This window comes from Aristolochia californica, unplaced genomic scaffold (genome assembly GCF_029961685.1).
Source record: "Aristolochia californica isolate CCGP_79_NKW_82.1479 unplaced genomic scaffold, dmAriCali1.0.hap1 SCAF_7, whole genome shotgun sequence".
NCBI lineage: Eukaryota > Viridiplantae > Streptophyta > Magnoliopsida > Piperales > Aristolochiaceae > Aristolochia > Aristolochia californica.
In genome coordinates, this window is record NW_027182268.1 from 33,063,974 (window position 1) to 33,084,064 (window position 20,091).

At 40.2% G+C, this 20,091-nt stretch overlaps 1 protein-coding gene across 1 annotated transcript; it reads left to right on the forward strand.

Annotated features, from left to right (window-relative positions):
* The first annotated feature begins 1,311 nt into the window (after positions 1–1,311).
* LOC137937853 (pyrophosphate-energized membrane proton pump 2-like) lies at positions 1,312–20,072 on the forward strand. Its single transcript, XM_068783036.1, has 7 exons — positions 1,312–1,552; positions 9,918–10,121; positions 18,419–18,570; positions 18,679–18,826; positions 18,913–19,045; positions 19,465–19,637; positions 19,805–20,072. The coding sequence occupies exons 1-7, from the start codon at positions 1,427–1,429 to the stop codon at positions 19,946–19,948; spliced, it is 1,080 nt and encodes a 359-aa protein (XP_068639137.1). The 5' UTR covers positions 1,312–1,426; the 3' UTR covers positions 19,949–20,072.
* Positions 20,073–20,091: the final 19 nt, after the last annotated feature.

Sequence of the window (20,091 nt, forward strand, 5' to 3'; positions counted from 1 at the left end):
TTAGGTTCTACTCGGCCGTGACTCTTTATCTCTCGAAGGCTCTAGTCGAAGAAATTCGGAATTGGCGTCTCTGCGACCTAAATGTTAGTCTTCTTTTTGGTTCGCATGATTACTCTTGTGGAGTGCGAATCTGCTTCTTATATTCTAGATTCTGGATTCCTGTGTTTAAATTTGAACGCGCAAACCGTCAGAAACTTATCCCGCTAAAAAAGAGAGCGATGGAAGTTAAAATTGTCTTCGTTTGTTGGCAATTCCTTCTGAAGTGCTTTTTTCCTTCTTTTTTTTTTTTTTTTTTAATTTCACTAATGTTTAGTACTGGCCGAATTGGAATTCTTTCTACAATCGATAGAAGGCTGACTGGCTTTCTCATTTATCTTTTGGACGGTGATGTCCAAGGTTTGATTTGGTTAACCGATTTTTTTGTTTCATTTCTTCACGTTCCCATGCATTACTCTTCTACTCGGGGGTGAATATTCGTCGATCGGATTGAGATGAACATGTTTGTCCAATTTAAGCATTGGTTTTAAGTTGAATGCAGGTTAATCTGTTAGAGATCAGCATTCATTACTCTCCATCTTTCTTGAACTTGTTTCAGCATATTATGGAGTCGTCAGTCAACCAAATTAGCTTTTAATTCATGCATCTGAGATTATGGAAGTTTTAACTATAAAAATTTGTGGGTTAAATCTTATAGCTGGTCTGGCTTTTCTTTTTTTCCTATTCTCCTGATAGTGTTCGTAGTAGCTTGATTAGACAACAGCATTGCTGCTCTATTTTTTTTTTTTTTTTTTTTTTTTTGCCATAGTGCTTTATAGTTTAATGTCCTTATTTTTCTCTTTAGTTTCATCCATCTATTTGATCCTCTTTTTCTTAACTCAAAGTCTATTGAACCTTTTTTTTCTTTCATTACTTCCATCTATTTGGTGTTGTTCTCTTAATTCAACATGAGAACCTTTACCTGCTTTTATTGTTGTCAGTTGCTATCAGGTGACATTAACCTTCACTTGTTTGTATTTTTCCTGTATCATTACTTGTTGTGCTTTCTGTTTATATGTGTACTAGACAAGCATTTGATTATTATCTTTGCTGATTACTTCTCTCGCACTATCTACTCATCCTTGGCATCTAATTGAATCACACTTTGGGCATTGTGGTTAACTTTTGTATTTGATTGTGGTGCTAATAGCATGGTCTTAACATTCTTGCCAGGGATATGCAGACACAATCAATTTGACTTCCTGTGTATAAGACTTTCTTATTCAGCAAAGAGAATTTCTAGGAAGGTTTAGTACAAACAGGGGTGCCAAAGAGGTGTTGGTTTCTATGCTTTGCTGTTCAAATTAAAAAAAGTCAAAATTCAGCGACCACGCTCAGGGGGTGATTTGCCCCAGGGTGGGGAGCACGCCCTGTTCCCTGTTTTGCCCGAATGGTGAATTCATCTCATGCTGTTGTAATGGACGAGGACATGGAGAGTGGGAGTCTTCTTATGGGATCTTATCCTGACAAACCCAGGACTTTCCCAAACATGAAGAGTAATCCTTATGCTCCTTTTGTGGTATTGGCTACAATTTACATTCTTCCTTTATATGTGTGTAAGGAGGGAGGCACAGTGTGCATGTTTTTCTTTTTGGTTCTGCAAATGTCTTTGTCATCACAAGAGTTAGTTTATATGACATGTGCAAAAAAGCATATCAAAATATTGCCTGATCTGATGAAGACTCTCCTTGCACTCAGGGCATAACTTGTATAACATAATATGAGAAGTATATCAAATAAATATTTGTTTTTGTGAGCAATGAGAAAAAGAAAGTAAATCAAATAGTTGAATGAGAAAGTTCTTTTTTTGGTTTGCTAACTGTGAAAAAAGACTCTTTAGGAAAAAAGAAAAGAAAAAAAAAAGAAAATTCAATTAAGAAAGCTCCCAAAGGAATTGGTCTTAATTGTGATTATCATTTTTATTTGATTTAAGCTTGACAGAAAGACAAGCTGTCAATCAATCACAATTTAGCTGTTTATGGGTAAGAATTGCTTTCTCATATGAGGAAGCTGTAGGCATATATAAATAGTGTGACTATGGGTACCTAAAACCTTTTTTTTTTTTTTTTAAATAGTGCTGTGTTATATTAAAAGGCTCCAAAGAGCAAAATTACTAGGAGAGGGAACCGTCCCGGACAATGAGAGATTGTAGGGATGTTCCAATTTTAGCTAATCTATCACCCGAAGAATTGGTTGATCTAGGAATATGATTCCATGTACAAGAAATAGAAGATACAATGTTCGAAATAGAAGAAATGGTGGGCCAATGACGCCAAGGGGGGGAGGCCATGCTAGAGCACCGACTAATGATAACTTTGGAATCCCCTTCAATAAGCGGCTCTCCATGAAGACGGTCCTTAAAATTTTTTAACCCATGGAGAAGGGCAGTCACTCAGCAATGTAGGAGTCGGCAATACCAACCGACCCTGCATAGGAAAAAATGGTCTCTCCTCTGTGATATCTGAAGACTCCCACACCCGTCGGGCACCTCATAGCACTCCTGTCAAAATTTCACTTGATGCAGTTGCTTAGGGGAGGCTCTCATTCTGCCATGGTAGGCACCTTTTGGGGACCCGCCATATGAGCCAGAAGACTCCAATTCCAGCGAAGGGATATACCTGCTTGGGAGGCAAATTCCTTCCTGATGTGTAGCCAGCTAGAGATCATACCCATGACGCAAGAGACAGTGCTTTCCACGTTGCTGAATTTGAGGTTGAATCGTCGCTTGTTTCGCTCATGCCAAAGACACCATGGGATGTGGGCAAGGCATGCAGAGAGAAGCAGTTTGCTAATTCTAGGCAGACGAGTCCCCAACACCATCTGGAAAGTGTTGAAGAGGTCCTAATAAAGGCCCACTTGAATGTCAACTTTATGGAAGATCACCATTCAAATTCTCCAAGAGTAACAACAGTGAAGGAGAACATGCTGAACGAATTCCTCACAAACGCCACAGAGAGGGCAGGTGCTCTCAGGGGCGGTAAAGCCTCGCTTGTGGAGATTGTCTGCACTGAGGATTTGCTCCCTAATGGTTGTCCATATGAATTTTTTTTTATCTTTCTAGGCGCAGAGAGCTTCTAGGCAAGATTGGCCTTGTGCTCAGGCATGTTTGAGACAACCGAGAAGATACCGTTGATGCTAGGTTATAGATCAACTTATCTTGCATCAGGTCCCGAATGATGGTAATTTTGAGGTTGGATAGAAGCGAGTAGAAGGCTACAACTTCTTCATCATTCAAACCACAACGGAAGAAAATACTCCAATACTAATTGCTCCATGATTCAGCCACCGAACAAGATGAATCCATAGCAATCTTAGATAGTCCCAGGTAATCCTCTATAAGGGGGTAGGGGCCGCACCACTCATCGGTCCAAAAGAGAAGAGTCCTCCCATTCCTAGTATAGAAGGAAGTCGCGACCTTGAAAGTGGGAACAACTTGTAGACAAATTTTCATGTATGGGATAAGCGGCGAGGAGCACCTCCCTCTCTCCACCAGTGGCCCAAGAGCTGAAGAGAGAATCTCACCATATTTCTCCACAAACCGTTATGATTGGAATTGAGATTCCAGATCCACTTAAGGAGGAGGGCACAGTTCATGACCTTTGTAGGCCGGATGCCCTGACCACCCTAGATCCGAGATAGACAACTCTCCTTCCAACTAACCAAATGATATCTGAAAGTGTCTTCGAAACCTCTCCAGAGAAAGCGCTAATGGATAACATCAATCTTAGAACTCACCGAGGACAGACAATGAACGAAGGACAAAAGATAGTTGGGCAGCCCTGCTAATAGGGGTGGCATCGAGCCGAGCCGAGCCCGAACCTGCTTATGTTCGAGCCGAGTTTGATTTAAATATTTCGAGCCGAACCTTGTCTCGAGCCTAAAATTGTTATCGAGCTCGAGCCCAAAAATTTTAACCGAGTTCGAGCCGAGCTCGAGCTTCAACATACATTTAAATTTTTTCAAAAAATATATATAAAATAAATTATATATAAAATTATGCATATATTTTACACAAAAATTGGGCATAACCTATACATATAATACATGTATAAGATTGGGCATGATCTCTACTTAAAATTGAGCACAATCTATGTATATAATACTTATATAAAATTCGGTATGACCTCTACTTAAAATTGGGCATAATCTATATACATAATACCTGCATAAACGCTCCATAAACACTCCATAAAATTGTCTATACATTCCATAAATACTCCATGAAATTGTTTATACACTCCATACACTCCATAAAATAGTCTAAACACTCCATACATTGCATAACATTATGAATAAACTCCATACAATAATCAAACACAACAAAATTAAATGAAATATCACTACCAATTTACAATCACCCAAATAAAACTATAAATCCTTTACATAAAATCATATTAGTATTAGAGACTTACTAGAAAATTACAAGAAATATTTTAAATTTTTCTTAGCAAAGTTAAATGGACCTCTTATTGCCTTTTCTAAGGAAATAAATAAAAATTAATAATTAATCTAATATATTATTATACTTATCGATAAATTTTTAATCAAATAAAATGTCAAACACAAAATTGCTATGAAAATTGCCTCATGCTAAAAGTATTATATCATCAACTGTCAAATACTTATTCAAAATTTTTCTATACGGTTTTCTAACCCATCTTGGCAAGAAAATCGTACTTAGAAATTATATGATTTTTTAACAAGAATTTATAATTAGAAAAATATTTTCAAAAAACATGAGGCACTAATGGTCCCTATATTTCTACTAAAAAAGTTTTTTCTACATTTATTGAAAAAACCACTAATAGTCTATAGAAACGTATTTCTACTAAAATATCTTTTCAACTCTTCAAGAGTCATGAGGAAGGGACAAAGAGTTTTTTTTTCCTTGTTTATGATCTCGCACGTAGAGGAGGTTTTGAATAAATTATATATAAAATTATGCATACATTTAAAAAAAAGAATGATAGGGGAAGTTCACGATTGAATTTCAATAATAGATTAAAATGCACCAATATTAATCTTTTTTTCTCACAATTGTTGTCTAGCTTGTTTTTTAATTTTTGAAGCTGGCCATAAATTTACTATGGCCTCCTTAGTGCCCCTAGATGAAAATTTATAGTATAGGAAAAACTAGAAATATTTTTCCTATGATAGATATTCCCGAAAAAACTTTAAATAAAATCCTATTACTATTAGTGACTTATCAGAAAATTATAAGAAATATTTTAAAATTTTCTTAGGAAAGTTAAATGGACCTTTTATTGCATCTTCTAGGGAAATAAATAAAAATTAATAATCAATCTAATATATTATTATACTTATCGATAAATTTTTAATCAAATAAAATGTCAAACACAAAATTGCAATGAAAATTGCTTCATGCTAAAAGTATTACTGCATAAATATTTATTCAAAATTTTTTTATACAATTTTCTACCCCATCTCGGTAGGAAAATCTTACTTAGAAAATTATATGATTTTTAATAAGATTTTTCAATTAGAAAAATATTTAAAAAAAACATGAGACACTAATAGTTCATAGAAACTTATTTCTATAAAATTTATTTTTAATTTTTTTCAAAAGCTATGAAGAAAGAGAGTTTAAGGATTTTTTTTTTTTTTTTACTTTATGATCTCGCACGTGTGAAATCATTTTCGCGCGGGGGAGGGGGGAGATTATTTCTCCCCTGGTTCTGGTTTTCTGCCGAGACGAGGAGGAGGGAAGAGGGTTACGGCGCCGGGGAGGACCTGTCGTCGGGGATGACGATTGCGACTGAGGCGGCGGCAACAGAAATGGCCGCAACGGAAATAGAGGCGACGACGAGGAGAGGAAGAAATCGAACGGACGGCCACTGAGGCGGCCGGCGAGCAGCTGTCAACGCGGTATAGGCGGCGACAACAACCGACGGGAGGGGCTCGGCGGTGACGAGGGGAGGAAAAAAATTTTCCCCCCTCGCTTCCGCTCCTGATCCCCCGTTCTCGATCCCGATCCGATACCGATCCTGACTCACTTCGAGCTGGCTCGCGAGCCGACCAACCGAACCTGCCTTCAGTCAAGCTCGGCTCATTAATTTAAACGAGCCGATTTCGGAGATCAAACTCGAGAGATAACGAATCGAACTGAGCCGAACTCGAGCCACTCGCGAGCCGGCTCGGTTCGAAGCCACCCCTACCTACCAAGCATGACTTTAACAGAGTAAGTCTTCCTGTGGTGGGTAGGAACTTGCCCTGCCAAGTGGCAAGCCTCTTCTCGAACTTCTCAATAAGGGGGGGACCGAAGTGTAGGCATGGGGCAAGAATCAAAAAGAGGAAGTCCCAAGTATGTGGTTGGCATGCTATCAAGAGCGTATCCCAAGAAATCGGCCATATTCCGAAGAACTGCATCATCAATATTGTACCCAAGAAGAGTGGTTTTATTCCTGTTAATATTCTGCCCCGAAGCCAACTCGAAGAGACCAAGGATAGCCCTCAACTTTTTTATGGTCCATGGTGCCCACAGCAAAGCAGATGGTGTCGTCCGCAAAATGAAGAATCGGAATATCAAACTCCTCAAAGTCAACCGTAGGGAGGAGCCACCCCAAACCTTTTGCTGAGTAAATCAAGGAGGGATATTCAGCCACTACGTTGAAGAGCAATGGGGACAAGAGGTCTCCTTGACAGATGCCACGAATTTCCTTCAAGTAGCCACATACTGTCCCATTAAAAAGTACTGAATAGCTGGCCGAGGAGATGCAGTTTTGTTTCCAGAAACACCATTTGTCACCGAACCCCATTTTCCCCAAAAGAGTATCCAACAACTTCCAATTAACTTTGTCAAAGGCCTTCTCAAAGTTTTGTTTGAGGATAAACCTAGGGAGTTTCAAAGTCTTGAAGTGGTGAAGGAGTTCATGACAAGCCATTGCCGAGTTCAGAATATTCCTCCCTTTGATGAAAGCACTCTGTCCCTGATGGATGACAACTGAAAGCACCGCTCGGAGACAATTGGCAAGAAGACGAGCAATCACCTTATAAGTGCTGGTGGTGAGGCTAATAGGCCGAAAGTCGAAGGTAGCTCTACCCCATCTTTCTTGGGAATAAGGGTAATGAGAGAAACCCTTATACTCTTGAAAGCGATTCCACAGTGGTAGAATGAATAGACCATGTGAGTAATGTCTTCACCAATGAAGGACCAACAATGGCGGTAAAATTCACCATTGAAACCATTCGGACCTGGGGCTCGGTCTAAAGGGAGGTCTGTAGTACCTTTCTCAATTTCTCAGTTGGAGAAGGGAAGCTCAATAAGATTCGTGGCCGCTGTAAGGATAGCCAAAATATTTACACTTTGGAAGAAAGGTCGAAGTGGCTGGCATTTTGTATAGAGACCTGCAAAAAAGCTCACCAAAGTGTTAGAAATAAGAGACCGGTCCGAGGTAACCTCGCCATTGATGCAGAGCAAGGTTATCCGGTTGGCTCTTCTCCTGGTTGTGGCAACAACATGGAAGAGTTTTGTGTTTGCATCCCCCTTTAAGAACCACTTGAAACGGGTGCGCTACTTCCAGTGCACGAGATCGCTATGAGTGAAAGCTTGCAATTGACCTTGAAGGACATATCATTGAGCCGTTTCAGCGGTGGTCAGGCATCTGGACTCCTCATCTGAGTCAAGGGTAACTACCTGGGAAAGGACAAAGGCTTTTTTTAGTTGAACAGGAGGACTGGCACTCCAACGACCATGAGCACAAAAGGGCTTGAGAAGCTTGAGTTTCACCGGGAGGGCCCACCCACTCGGGCCGACAACAACAATCTTCTTCTAAAAGGATTGGACAGAAGAATCAAAGGTGGAGTCTTTAAGCCAAGCATTGTGGAATCTGAAGGGAGGGGGGCCCCAACTGTTGAAGTGAGTATCCACCATGATCGGTCAGTGATCCAAAGAACTTTGCTAGTTGCATTATTGTAGAGCCAAAGCCAATCCTCGTTGGCGAGGAATTCGTCAAGCTTTGACATGACAAGGGGTTGTTTACCATTGGACTAAGTGAAAGTCTTCTCGGATAAGGCAATTTCATCAAGATCCCAGCACCCAACGAAATCGGCAAAGAGTGTCATGGAGGTAGTGATCCTCCGAGACGGCAGAGACCTCTCATGGCAAAACTGAGTCACGTTAAAATCCCAGGCAAGCATCAAAGGAATTGGCCATCTCTGATAGACCGAGAGTAGGTTGTCCCAAAAGAGGTGACTCTTGTTGTGTCTAGTAGGCCCTTAGACCCCTACAAGACACCAAGTGTTGCTCAAACACTTGTCCCACAGCTTGACACTAAGAGAGTAGCTACCCTAAAAACTGTCCATCACCTCTATAGTGCCAGTGTCCTAGATAAGGAGGATGCCTCCTGCAGAGCTTACGTTCATCAACAGTAATCCAGTTGGGCTCCTTCAGAGGCTAAATGTCTCGAACAAAATTGAGGGGGAGAGAAGCAACCTTGGTCTCTTGAAGCACAACAAACAAAATTGAGGGGGAGAGAAGCAACCTTGGTCTCTTGAAGCACAACAATGTAGGACTTGGTAGAGGCACGGAGGCTCCAAATGGATGCGCGGCGTCATCATGAACCAATCCCACGAACGTTCCACGAGAGTACAATCATTAATCATTCCTGTTTTTTCTTCGACTTTTTAAAGGGATGGTTGTCCCCAAGAAGAGGCCCCCAGAAAACAGTGCCCATCACTAGCTAATTCCACCATCTGCGTCCAAGTTTCTGGGTCGAACTTGTGCTCCTCGGACTGCAACGTCTCCACAAAACGTTGGGATCTTTCACCTGTCTCCGGAAATATAAATAGGCCAGTTGCTGGATCACGGGGGAAGCGGGTTTGTGCACTAGGCTCCTTGTGAAGCAATTGCCAAGGCTGGCCTCTGTTTTGGCGCTGGTAGGTGGCTAGGGGGGTTTTTTTCCAGAGTAAAGATGGGGTGGGTGTCGGTTGGTGGAAGCTAGGGGCTGACAGGAGGCTGCTGGAAATCTGAAGGGTTAATTTCGGGGGGAGGTTGGGAAGGGTGAGGGATAAAGGAGGTGAGTTTGGTGAGTTTGGCAGGCAAGGAGATAGGCATGCCGGAGGGCCTGTGGAGGCAGCATCACTGATCGTGCCAGGGTTGCACCGCAATTTCTAGAGCGGAGTGGAATGAGAATGTGCTGTTCTCAGTGAACTGGCAGTCTGGGGGAGCACATCTTGAGATGGCTCGTTAGAAGTGGGATTAGAAATGGAGGCGAGAGGGCTAGGGCCGCCGCCGTCTCCAGTTGGGTGCAGAAATGGACGAGCCAGGTTTGGGAGCTCAGATACGAAATTCTGGGGGTATATGGGAGGCTTAATTCAGTCCTCAGCCATTGGAAGATGTTGGATTTTTCGATTTGGGGACTGGTGTGGATGACGATCGAGCACGAGAGCACAAGACACCTGTCACGAAGTAGATTTGAGGGTAGGCTGATGATTTTTGGGGAATTTTTTGAGTGTTTGGAGGGGAGTAGGCACTGGCTCAGGGAGTTTCTGGGGGGGTGGGAGGGAGGTGGGGGTGTTGTTGACTGTGGAGCTTGGGGATGAGAGGGGGGAATGACAGTGTGGTTTGCAGGGATGGTGTAAATTAGATTGAATTGATGTGATTATTGCTTACTAATTATAGGCTTTATAATGCTAACTAGATGTTAGTTCTCCATCTGGATCTCTTGTTCTGAGCAAAAGGTTAAGATCATGTCAACTGATATGTGATTTCTTCAAAGGAATCACCTGTAGCCATCTTGACTATACTACCTGTATAGAGCTATTTTATATATTTCAGAAGATATGGTTACTCTTACATAAAAAAAGTTGCTTTCATTATTTTCTTACAAAAGAGGTTGCTATTCATTACTTATTTAATGCAGATATTTCAAATTTTTATGGGAATAAATGTGCGAGTGTTGTTGGTTCTCTTGCTCTTGGGCCTTGGAGCTGTGTTTTACATTGCTGCAAGTACTTCCCCTAGCATTGTATTTTTTTTGTGCATCTGCATCCTCAGTTTTCTTTTCTCATTATATCTTACCAAGTGGGTGCTGGCAAAGGATGAGGGGCCTCCGGAGATGGTCCAGGTAATCAACATCTCTCTGTGGTCAAGGTTCTCTTCTGTTTCTCCTCTGTTTGACTTACTCCTAAAGATTTTTTTTCTGCTTTTTTAATATTAGGTCTAGTTATTCATTCTATCTTTTGTCCTGTATGTAAGTATTTGTGCATTTTGTGATGCCCTGATTCATTTAGTAATGTGCAAAAAAGAGGTTGATTCGTGGCTAAAATAGAGTTCTCTGTGGACTGAGACACGCCTTTTGGGAATTTAAAGCTTTAGTGGTGTTATGGTTTCATATTTTAAGTTCTCACCAAAATTATAAGTTTTTGAATGCTAATTTTAGGCAAAGCTTTCACCAAATAGCAAATGTTTGTTCTCTTGAAATTAGTGGACTGATTCAACGACTTACTTTACCTCATGTTGTTTCCTTGCAGTATTATGAAAGGGAATTTCTTCTCATTCAATGTTCACAGATTGTATTCTTTTTTTTCTTTTCATTTTTTATGGCTTAGGTTTCTTTAAGGACCTTCTATGTACTTCTTTTTCCCAATTTTAATAAAATTCTTGTCATTTCCAAAAAAGAAAACTTTGACTTCTTTGTAATGACTAATATGGTTTCAGTTCTCTCTTTAATTAATTCTCTTTTTATTTCTTTATAAATTAGATCATCCTCTTAATTGGGCATAACTCAAAAAGTTAAAAGTTGATCATTTTGATTTGAAAGGTTTAATATTCTTCATTAAATTTCCCCTTCATTTGTCCTTACTGTTGATTATATTGCGCACTTTGCTTCTAAAACGATAAAAAATAAGTTTTGATGATTACAAAGTCAACAGTGCATTATTCAAGTTAAAATAATAATGTATTAAATATCAAATACCAAAATAGCATTGACCTTCTGGATGCTCTATCTTCATAAAAGATTCCAGAACATTGGGACCATAACCATATTTTAAACATCAGGAGTTTTTGACTAATTCATTCTGGGTAAAACATTGTCCAGCTGTTGCCTTAGTTTTTTTTTTTTTCCTGCGTCTTTGTTAGCTGCTGTATCCTTTGTCTCTCTTCATCTTGTTCTACTGCAGTTTACCTTTGTTGATCTTACTAAAGTTGTCATTTCAATCTCCTGTATGAGGTGCGTATTCCGTTATTTGTCTGTTCAATATATCTGGAGAATCATTTTTCTGTTCTTTCAGTTCTCAAAAAGTATACAATATCTACCTCAATGCTGCTGCTGCATCTGCAAAAAACTCCATCCGACTCTGCCTTTTTGAGCTGGATCTACTCGAGGAGCAAAAGTTTCCTTCTTCTCCTGAGCTCATTTGTAGGAATAACTTGAATGCTGATCTTTCTAAAATCCTAAAAAGTTAAAACCACTCACTGGAAGCAGCGGGCCAGATTCCGCTGGCTGAATGACAGGGATGGCAATACAAAATTCTTCCATGCCATTGCCTTAGGCCGTAGGAGAACTAACCGTATATCCTCCCTTCTCATCGAGGGAGAGGAGATTACGGATAGAGTCTCCATTGCTAATGAGTTTGTGAAGTTTTTATCAGGTCTATATACTGAGGAGAGTTTCAACCACCCTATCCTCGACCAAATCGATTTCCGCAGTATCTCTGTGTATGATGCTGCTCAACTAGAGAGACCTTTCACCCCGGAAGAAATTGATGAGGCGGCTCTCGAAATGCCAACGGATAGGGCCCCTGGGCCAGATGGCTTCAATGTCGAATTCTACCGGAAGTCCTGGGACATTATCAAAAAGATGTGCGCACATTTGTCAGCAATTTCCATCAAGTGGGAATCACCCACAGTTCCATTGGCGCCTCCTTCATTGCCCTTATCCCAAAAAAATCCAACATTGCCCTTGCTTAAGACTATAGACCCATCAGTCTAACCACAAGCTCTTACAAAATTCTAGCCCGCATCCTTGCTAAGCGCCTTAAATCTGTTGTCCCCAGCATCATCAGCCCTTGCTAAAGTGCTTTTACTGCAGGCTGAAACATCCTAGACTCGACCATGGCAGCTCATGAAATTCTCCACTCCCTCAAAAAATTGAACCACCCACGGGTGGTTATTAAATTAGATTTCGAGAAGGTTGGAAGCTCGTCGACCACCTTTTTGGTGTGATGGGCTTCCTTACTCGCTGGAGATTCTGGATGAGAAGCTGCATTTCTAATGCCTCTTACTCTGTTCTTGTTAATGGTAAGCCTTGTGGGTTTTTCGAAGGCTCTAGGGGTATCAGGTAGGGGGATCCTCTATCCCCCTTTTTTGTTCACTCTCATTGGGGAGCATTTGGCTGCCATGGTCAGGCTAGCTAAAATGGCAGGTTGGCTCAGGCCTATCTTCCCTGATCTAGCTCTTGACGTTGACCTCCTTCAATATGCGGATGACACAAGCATTTTCTATGATGGCTCCCTCAGCCAAATTCACAACTTAAGTGCCCTCCTCGGCTTATTTGAAATCTCATCTGGGCAAAAAATCAGCTGGGGGAAATCCTCCATTTCGGGGTACAACATAGAGCCAGATTTGCTCGGTTCAATGGCTAGCTATCTGGGGTGCAAGATTGCAATGTCTGTTGGAACTTATTTGGAGCTCCCCCTGACCCCTTAGCTCCCCTCCAAGGCTTCTTGTCACCCTGTCATTGAGCGCTTGGAAGGGCGCTTGGCTTCCTGGAGGGGGAAATTCCTCTCAAAGGCGGGAAAAGTTGTTCTGAGCAAATCCTGTTTACATGGAATCACTAACTTTTTTTTATCCATGTGTTTGGTGCCCCGCTTCAGTCAGAAACAGACATTTCAAAAAAAAAAAAAAAAACAAAGATTCCTTTGGGGATGGCTAAATGGGGAAAAAATATCATCTTATTAAATGGGAGAAGGTCTGTAAACCAAAGTCCTTTGGTAGGTTGGGTATTAAGGATACCACCGCCACAAACTCTGCTCTTCTCCTTAAGTGGATCTGGAAAATCAATCTCCATCTTGCTTTAATTTGGAGAGCTCTCGTTGCAGCAAAAGCAAATCATCACTCTGGATGGTGGACTGAGGGGGGTCGATTCTATTCGCTCTCTTCTGTTTAGAAAAAAATTATCAGTTTACTTCCCAAATTCAAAAGGGCAGTAAAAATGCTATATTGGAAATGCACCTCATCAAAAATCAGGAAAAAATGATTATATCATGTTGTATGGGCCATATTGTTTGCGCTCTTTGGAAAGAACGTAATAGGAGGAAATTCAAATTCAAATCTTCCCCTATCAAGGTTTTGACAGAACAAATCGCTGGCCAAGTAACTACTTGGCTCCTCAACAGAAAAGAATTCAGAAGTTTCAGTGACAACAACTTCAGGGGATAACTGGTAGATAATCGCTGGTCTCTCCCAACCCTCTCGCCCCCTGATCATGGCCATATGGACCCCACCTTCGATCGGCCACTTTAAGCTTAATTTTGATGGTAGTGCTCTCAGTTAGGGGTGGCATTGAGCCGAGCCGAGCCCGAACTTGCCTATGTTCGAGCCGAGCTTCTAGCCGAGCTTCATCTCGAGTCTAAAATTGTTATCGAGCTCGAGCCCACCGAGTTCGAGTCGAGCTTCGAGCCGAACTCGAGCCTCGACATATATTTAAAACTTTTCAAAAAATATATACCAAATAAAATATATATAAAATTATGCATATATTTTACATAAAATTGGGCATAACCTATATATATAATACATGTATAAGATTGAACATACTTAAAATTAAGCATAATCTATATATATAATACCTGTATAAAATTCGACATGATCTCTATATAAAATTGGGCATAATCAACATACATAATACCTGCATAAATACTCCATAAAATTATTTATATATTCCATAAACACTTCAATAAATTGTTTATACATTCCATAAAATAGTCTAAACACTCCATACACTACATAATATTATAAATAAATTTCATACAATAATCAAACACAAGAAAATTAAATGAAATATCACTATCAATTTACAATCACCCAAATAAAAACTATAAATCCATTATAAATTTAAAAACTATAGTTATTTCTCTTTATGTTAGAAAATAATATACGTCCTTGCTTGAGCAAAATCTCCACCTATGACAAAAACAAAAAAATAAAATTAGTTATTGTCAGATAAAAAAATACTCTTCCACTAGTAGTTACTTAATGTCATTAAAAATATTAAAATTACCATGATGAGAAAAACATGAAAAATCATGTAGCTGGAAGCATTATCTTTACACTCTTCTTCTCAGGTTGTAATCATAAAACAAAATTTTAATAAATAAAAATAAAAAATATTGTAATAAATAATTAATCAAAGAAATTCACCTTTTGATTTTTCTTTATACTGTGAAGAGTCCGAACCCAACCAGTGCCACAAATCAAAGTTTGAAATGTATTTGGTACCAAGGAAGAACTATACGAGTCTATTACTCTACCACCGGCACTAAATAATGACTCCAAAGTTACTGTGGATATGAGAATTATAAGGGGGGTTAGTCAACAAACTTAAAATTTGAAGTTCATCTTCATCTCCTGCTTCAGATTCATTTAATTCCTCTACAGGAAATTCAATTTCAAACTTGGTGTTAGTGTGGACAAGTTCATATACATTGGAAAACAGTTTCCAGTGTTAGTGCCCCAAAATAAGAAAAATATAAAAAACAAGAAAATGAGTAACTTATAATAGTATACTTAATTAAAACATAATATTTAAATCCCAAATTAGATAAAACAAACATGATTACAACACAAATAAGTAATTTAATGTATAAATAATATATTAATTAATTAAATTAGATATTATATTATTTATTGATTGCTGTTTATTATACATTAATACAATAATTACGTGAGCCAATTAAGTGTGTACAAGATTAATTATAAAAAATAAAAAAATAAACAAAAAAATTTGATCAAATGCTAACTTTAACATATTATATTTTTACGTATTATTGCCAGAAGAAAAACAGGCTGAGAATAGGATTTGCAAGTTTTTTTTTTTTTTTTTATAAAAACCACACGTGCGAAACTCGCATGTGTGAACTGCACGTGCGAGTTCGCACGCTGTGTGGGACGGAGCGTTGAAGGGGGAAAATAATTTCCCCCCCTTTCTCCCAACTTTAGGTATCCGGGGGTTCCCGTTCCGGCGAGAGCGGTGGCAGACTGATTTGACGGCGACAGTAGGCGGTGGTAGGGGGTGACGACGACGGGAGAGGTCCAGAGCAGCCGCTCTAGTTGGGGTACGACAAGGTGAGAGCGACGCTACGGGAGTCGACGATGACGATGATGAGAGGCAGAGAAGGCGATGAGCGGGGGGAAGGATTAGGTGCGGCAGCGGCGAGAGGGAGAAGGGAGATGGAGGCCGAGAGAGGGAATTTTGGAGGAAAAAGAGAGAAGGGAAGGAGGAGACGAAGAGAGCGAGGGCAACAGAGAGACTGAAAAAAAATTTCGGGAGAGAAGAGAGTGAGGGCGGGAGAGAGACCGAAAAAAAAATTTCAGGAGAGAAGAGAGCGAGGGTGGGAGAGAGACCGAAATTTTTTTTTTCGGGAGAGAAGAGAGCGAGGGCGAGAGAGACCCCCGATCCCGCCGCTCGTTAAATTAACGAGTCGGCTCGCGAGCCGACGAGCCAAACCTGGCTCTGTTCGAGTTCGGCTCGTTAACCTAAAGGAGCCCATTTTTGAGTTCGAGTTTGGCTCGAGCTCAAAATATAACGAGTCGAACCGAGCCAAACACGAGCCGCTCGAGAGCCGGCTCGGTTCGAAGCCACCCCTACTCTCAGTTGCCCGAGTCCAGCAGGTTTCGGTGGTATTATCCACGATGCAAATGGCGACCTCCTCTTCTCCTAAGCAGGCCCCCTTCGCAACTCTGACTCTACAAAAGCGGAACATTCGGGTTTGTTATGTGGTGTCAAAATCTTCTCAAGTCACCTCTCGGGTCCTCTCTGCATTGAAGGCAACTCAAAGGTGGTCATCAGCTGGCGCACAAATTCCATCAGGCCCCCGTGGCATCACTGAGATATGTTTTTGGAATTATGTAATTTATTTTCTATTTTAAACTGTAATTGGAAACACATTCCCCACTCTACTAATCACTTGGCAGACGCCCAGGCCAAGGCGGGCATTTCACTCCAATGCCTTGTTGTGGAGGTAGGCCCCCGGACCTAGGTTTGTTTGTTCGTTTTCCTTTTTTTATCAATATACACTCTCTTCAAAAAAAAAAAAAGATCTCAAACTTTGAAATGTCCAATCTCCCATTTATTCAAATTTTAGAGACAACATTATGAATAATGTAGATGAAGTGCAAGAGCTGAAAGAAAATAAAAACAGATCGTGGAGACAACTGATCTTGAATCTCTCTTTTTCTCTAGGGATTTTGCTTTTGCATTGTTGTTTCTCAGAGTACAGTTTTGTGATGCCTGAGGACGAGACCAAGTTCTTTATAGCCCAAGATGTGAATTGTTACATTCATACCAAGATGTCACATTCCCAAAGCTTCTGTTCTCTTATAAAGTATACCTCCCTCCAACGAAAGCATGGAAAGAGGGGCTCCTGAAAGGGCTCATTTGACCAGCCAAAGGAAGAGACTTCCAAGTTTATCACCAACCGAAATCCTAAATTCAAAGGGACTTACAATACTCTTCATGGTGATTTGCTTCTCAATATCTATAAAGAGAGCGAGCAACCAAAAATTTCCACTTATTATAGACTAAAGGGCAATTTATATACATTTTGGGGCTAATTGAATCCACTTAGAAAGTTCCTGTAGACGATTCACTAATATTGGGAGATGGACCATTTACTGAATGAATAAAATGAGGGACAAAGGAGAATGTCCCCTCAACTAGTGGACATGAGCTAGTTTATTGTAGTAGTCTTGAGCTACCAGTTAGTCTCCTTGCCAAACTGATGGGGAATTGATGAAGGAAGTGTTAACAGAGTGAATTACTCTCATATCAGAAAGCAAAATTACAACATGCATGAACACAAGGCAAACTTGGCATGGAAGTTCTCAGTGCCTAGTAAAATCAAATTCTTCATGTGGATGACCATCAGGGAACAAATCATCATCTCTGACAATCTCCATAGTAGAGGCTACACAGCTCCCGATCGTACTCGTCCCCTTTGTGGCATGTGCGACGAGACTGTCCAGCATGTTCTATTACATTGTGATTTTTCTTGGCAAGTTTGGATGAAGATTTTTCAGAAGATGGGACTCCAAATGCGGCTACATCAGGACCTTTTTAGCCCCTATGAGATGGTTATGGGGATCCACCTTCCTAGGTTGGGTAAGTTATGTTACCTATGGCTCGAGCGTAACAACCGAAGATTCAACTCCAAGGCTAGCACCCCGGAAAATACGGCTTCTCATGTAGTGGGCCTTCTCTTGAGTTGGCTACTTACCAGGAAGGAGTTTGCCTCTCTATCGGGTGTTTCCCTTCGGGAAAATTGGGATTTGATCGTGCATATGGCGGGCCCCTGCAGGACGCCGGCTATGGTCCCCTGGGATCCTCCCCCTTGCGACTGTATCAAACTCAATTTTAATGGCAGTATTTTAAGTTGTCCTGGGTCGGCCGGAGTAGGAGGTGTTTTTAGAGACAGCAATGAAGACCCTATTCTATCCTATGTTGGGCCCGTGGGTATTGTTGATTCAAATACTGCTGAAGTGAGTGTTCTTCTATTCGGCCTCCAAATCTTCAAAGAACTTCTCCATGGCAAGTTGCTTATTAAAGGAGACTCAAAGACTGTCATCAACTGGTGTTCAAAAGATAGCTCCCCCCCTTTGTGCCAGGGGCCTATCACTGATTGTATTGCTGACATTGTGTCATCCATTCATTGTAATTGGAACCTCGTTCCTAGATCAGACAATTCTTTGGCTGATAAATTGGCAAAATCCGGAACCTCCTAGCAATATCTCATTGTTTGGGAAGGCTACCCCCTTGTAATCTGCTTGTTTGAGCTTTCTCTTAATAAAACTCAGCATCATAAAAAAAAAAAAAAAAAACAGAGTGAATTAACTCATGTAGTTAGGGGGATGATAACTAAACCTGTTGTACATATATATTTATGGATCTAGTATAACTGTCAATGTAGTGAATTGTTTCAAGACTGGTCCTACCTAATAGCTTTTGCACCATATGCTGTTACTGATTCTGTGGGACCATACAAACTCTTTTTGATGAGTACGTTTGAATAATGTGTATTATTATGTTTGTACATTCTGTTATTCTTTTGTATGTTTTATTATTGTTATTTCATTATTGTTCGAGTATATGTGGTTTTTATTTTAGAATTTTGTGCTTGAATGCACTCATTGTCCTTCGTGTAGATATCAGATGCAATAAGGGATGGGGCTGAAGGTTTTTTGGGGACCCAATTTGGGACTATTTCTAAGATGGCAGTATTGCTTGCCATTGTGATCGTTTGCATACATCTGTTCCGTAGTACGACTCCCCAGCAGGAAGCATCAGGCATTGGAAGGTCTCTTATACTCTGCTTGGACTCTCCATCCTGATCTGATGCTAATCTGTATAATTCCTTCTAACCATTTTTTTAAGCCATTTTTAATAATGGTTTCATGCTGTGCAGTGCCACATCTGCATATATCACTGTAGCTGCTTTTCTTCTAGGGGTTCTTTGTTCAGGTATTGCAGGGTATGTTGAGATGTGGGTTTCAGTACGTGCAAATGTTCGGGTTTCAAGTGCTGCTAGACGCACCGCAAGAGAGGCGTTGCAGGTTATCTGTCTGTTGTATTCTTGAATCTTGTTCAATCATCATATTTCAATCATTATGCCATCCGAAGGTGCACCTTTTATGTACAGGTTGCGGTACGTGCTGGTGGTCTCTCAGCTATTGTAGTTGTTGGTATGGCTGTAATAGGAGTGGCAATCCTTTATGCTACATTTTATGTTTTATTGGGTGTAGATTCACTAGGCTCAATGAAGGTTACTGATTGTAAGCATTCTGTTCCTTTATGTAAACTCTTTATTGTGCACTGGCTGTAACTATCTGTTCCTAAACTCTGTATTGTGCTCTAACTGTAAATATTCTGTTCCTACATCTAAACTCTGTATTGTGCCAATCTTTGTGGATACTTTTTGCATCTTTTGATTCATGTACTTGGTGTTTATTCTTGTGTTGTTTTGATTTGGCCCCTTTCGGAGCCGTATCCCATCTTGTTGTCAATTCAAGCATATTCTATCATGGATAACAGAACGCATTCAGGCTATGAAATGTTATGGGATATGAGCATGCTTCTTCTACCCATAGTTATTCCCATGGAAGTGCTAGCGATTACTGAAAATGCCAGTAAATAATGATTCTGCCTGTTTGTTCATGATCTTCGATTGACATTTGTGTTATGCTTTTTATAGTGCCTCTTCTCCTTGTTGGCTATGGTTTTAGAGCATCATTTGTGGCTCTTTTTGCTCAGTTGGGTGGAGGAATATACACTAAAGCAGCTGATGTGGTAGCTGATCTGGTTGGAAAAGTGGAGCAGGGAATACCTGAAGACGATCCTCGTAATCCTGCTGTCATTGCGGATTTGGTATATTTTCTATTCTTTTTTCAATATTTAATTTTCTGTGTTATGGAAATTTTATTTAATTAAGTATTTCTTAAGAAAAATACTTGATGCACTAAGGTCATAGTTTGTTACTATTATGTTGAAATTCATCTGTTGCTGTATATTGACAATTCTTGTTGTTGCAACAGGTTGGTGATAATGTGGGTGACTGTGCAGCTCGAGGTGCTGTTCTCTTTGAAAGTATTGCAGCAGAAATAATTAGCGCCATGATTCTTGGAGGAACAATGGTTCATCGTTGCAAAATTGAAGGCATTCTTTCATTTGAATCTTGAGTAATTTTTTTAGGCTACAAAACATGATTCATTGGATACAAACTAATCAGAAGTAGAAACCTGTAGCATTTCGTGAACCAGTCATTAGAAATCAACTTATTCTCGTTTATTTGTGTTGGCATGCATATGCTGACTTATAAACA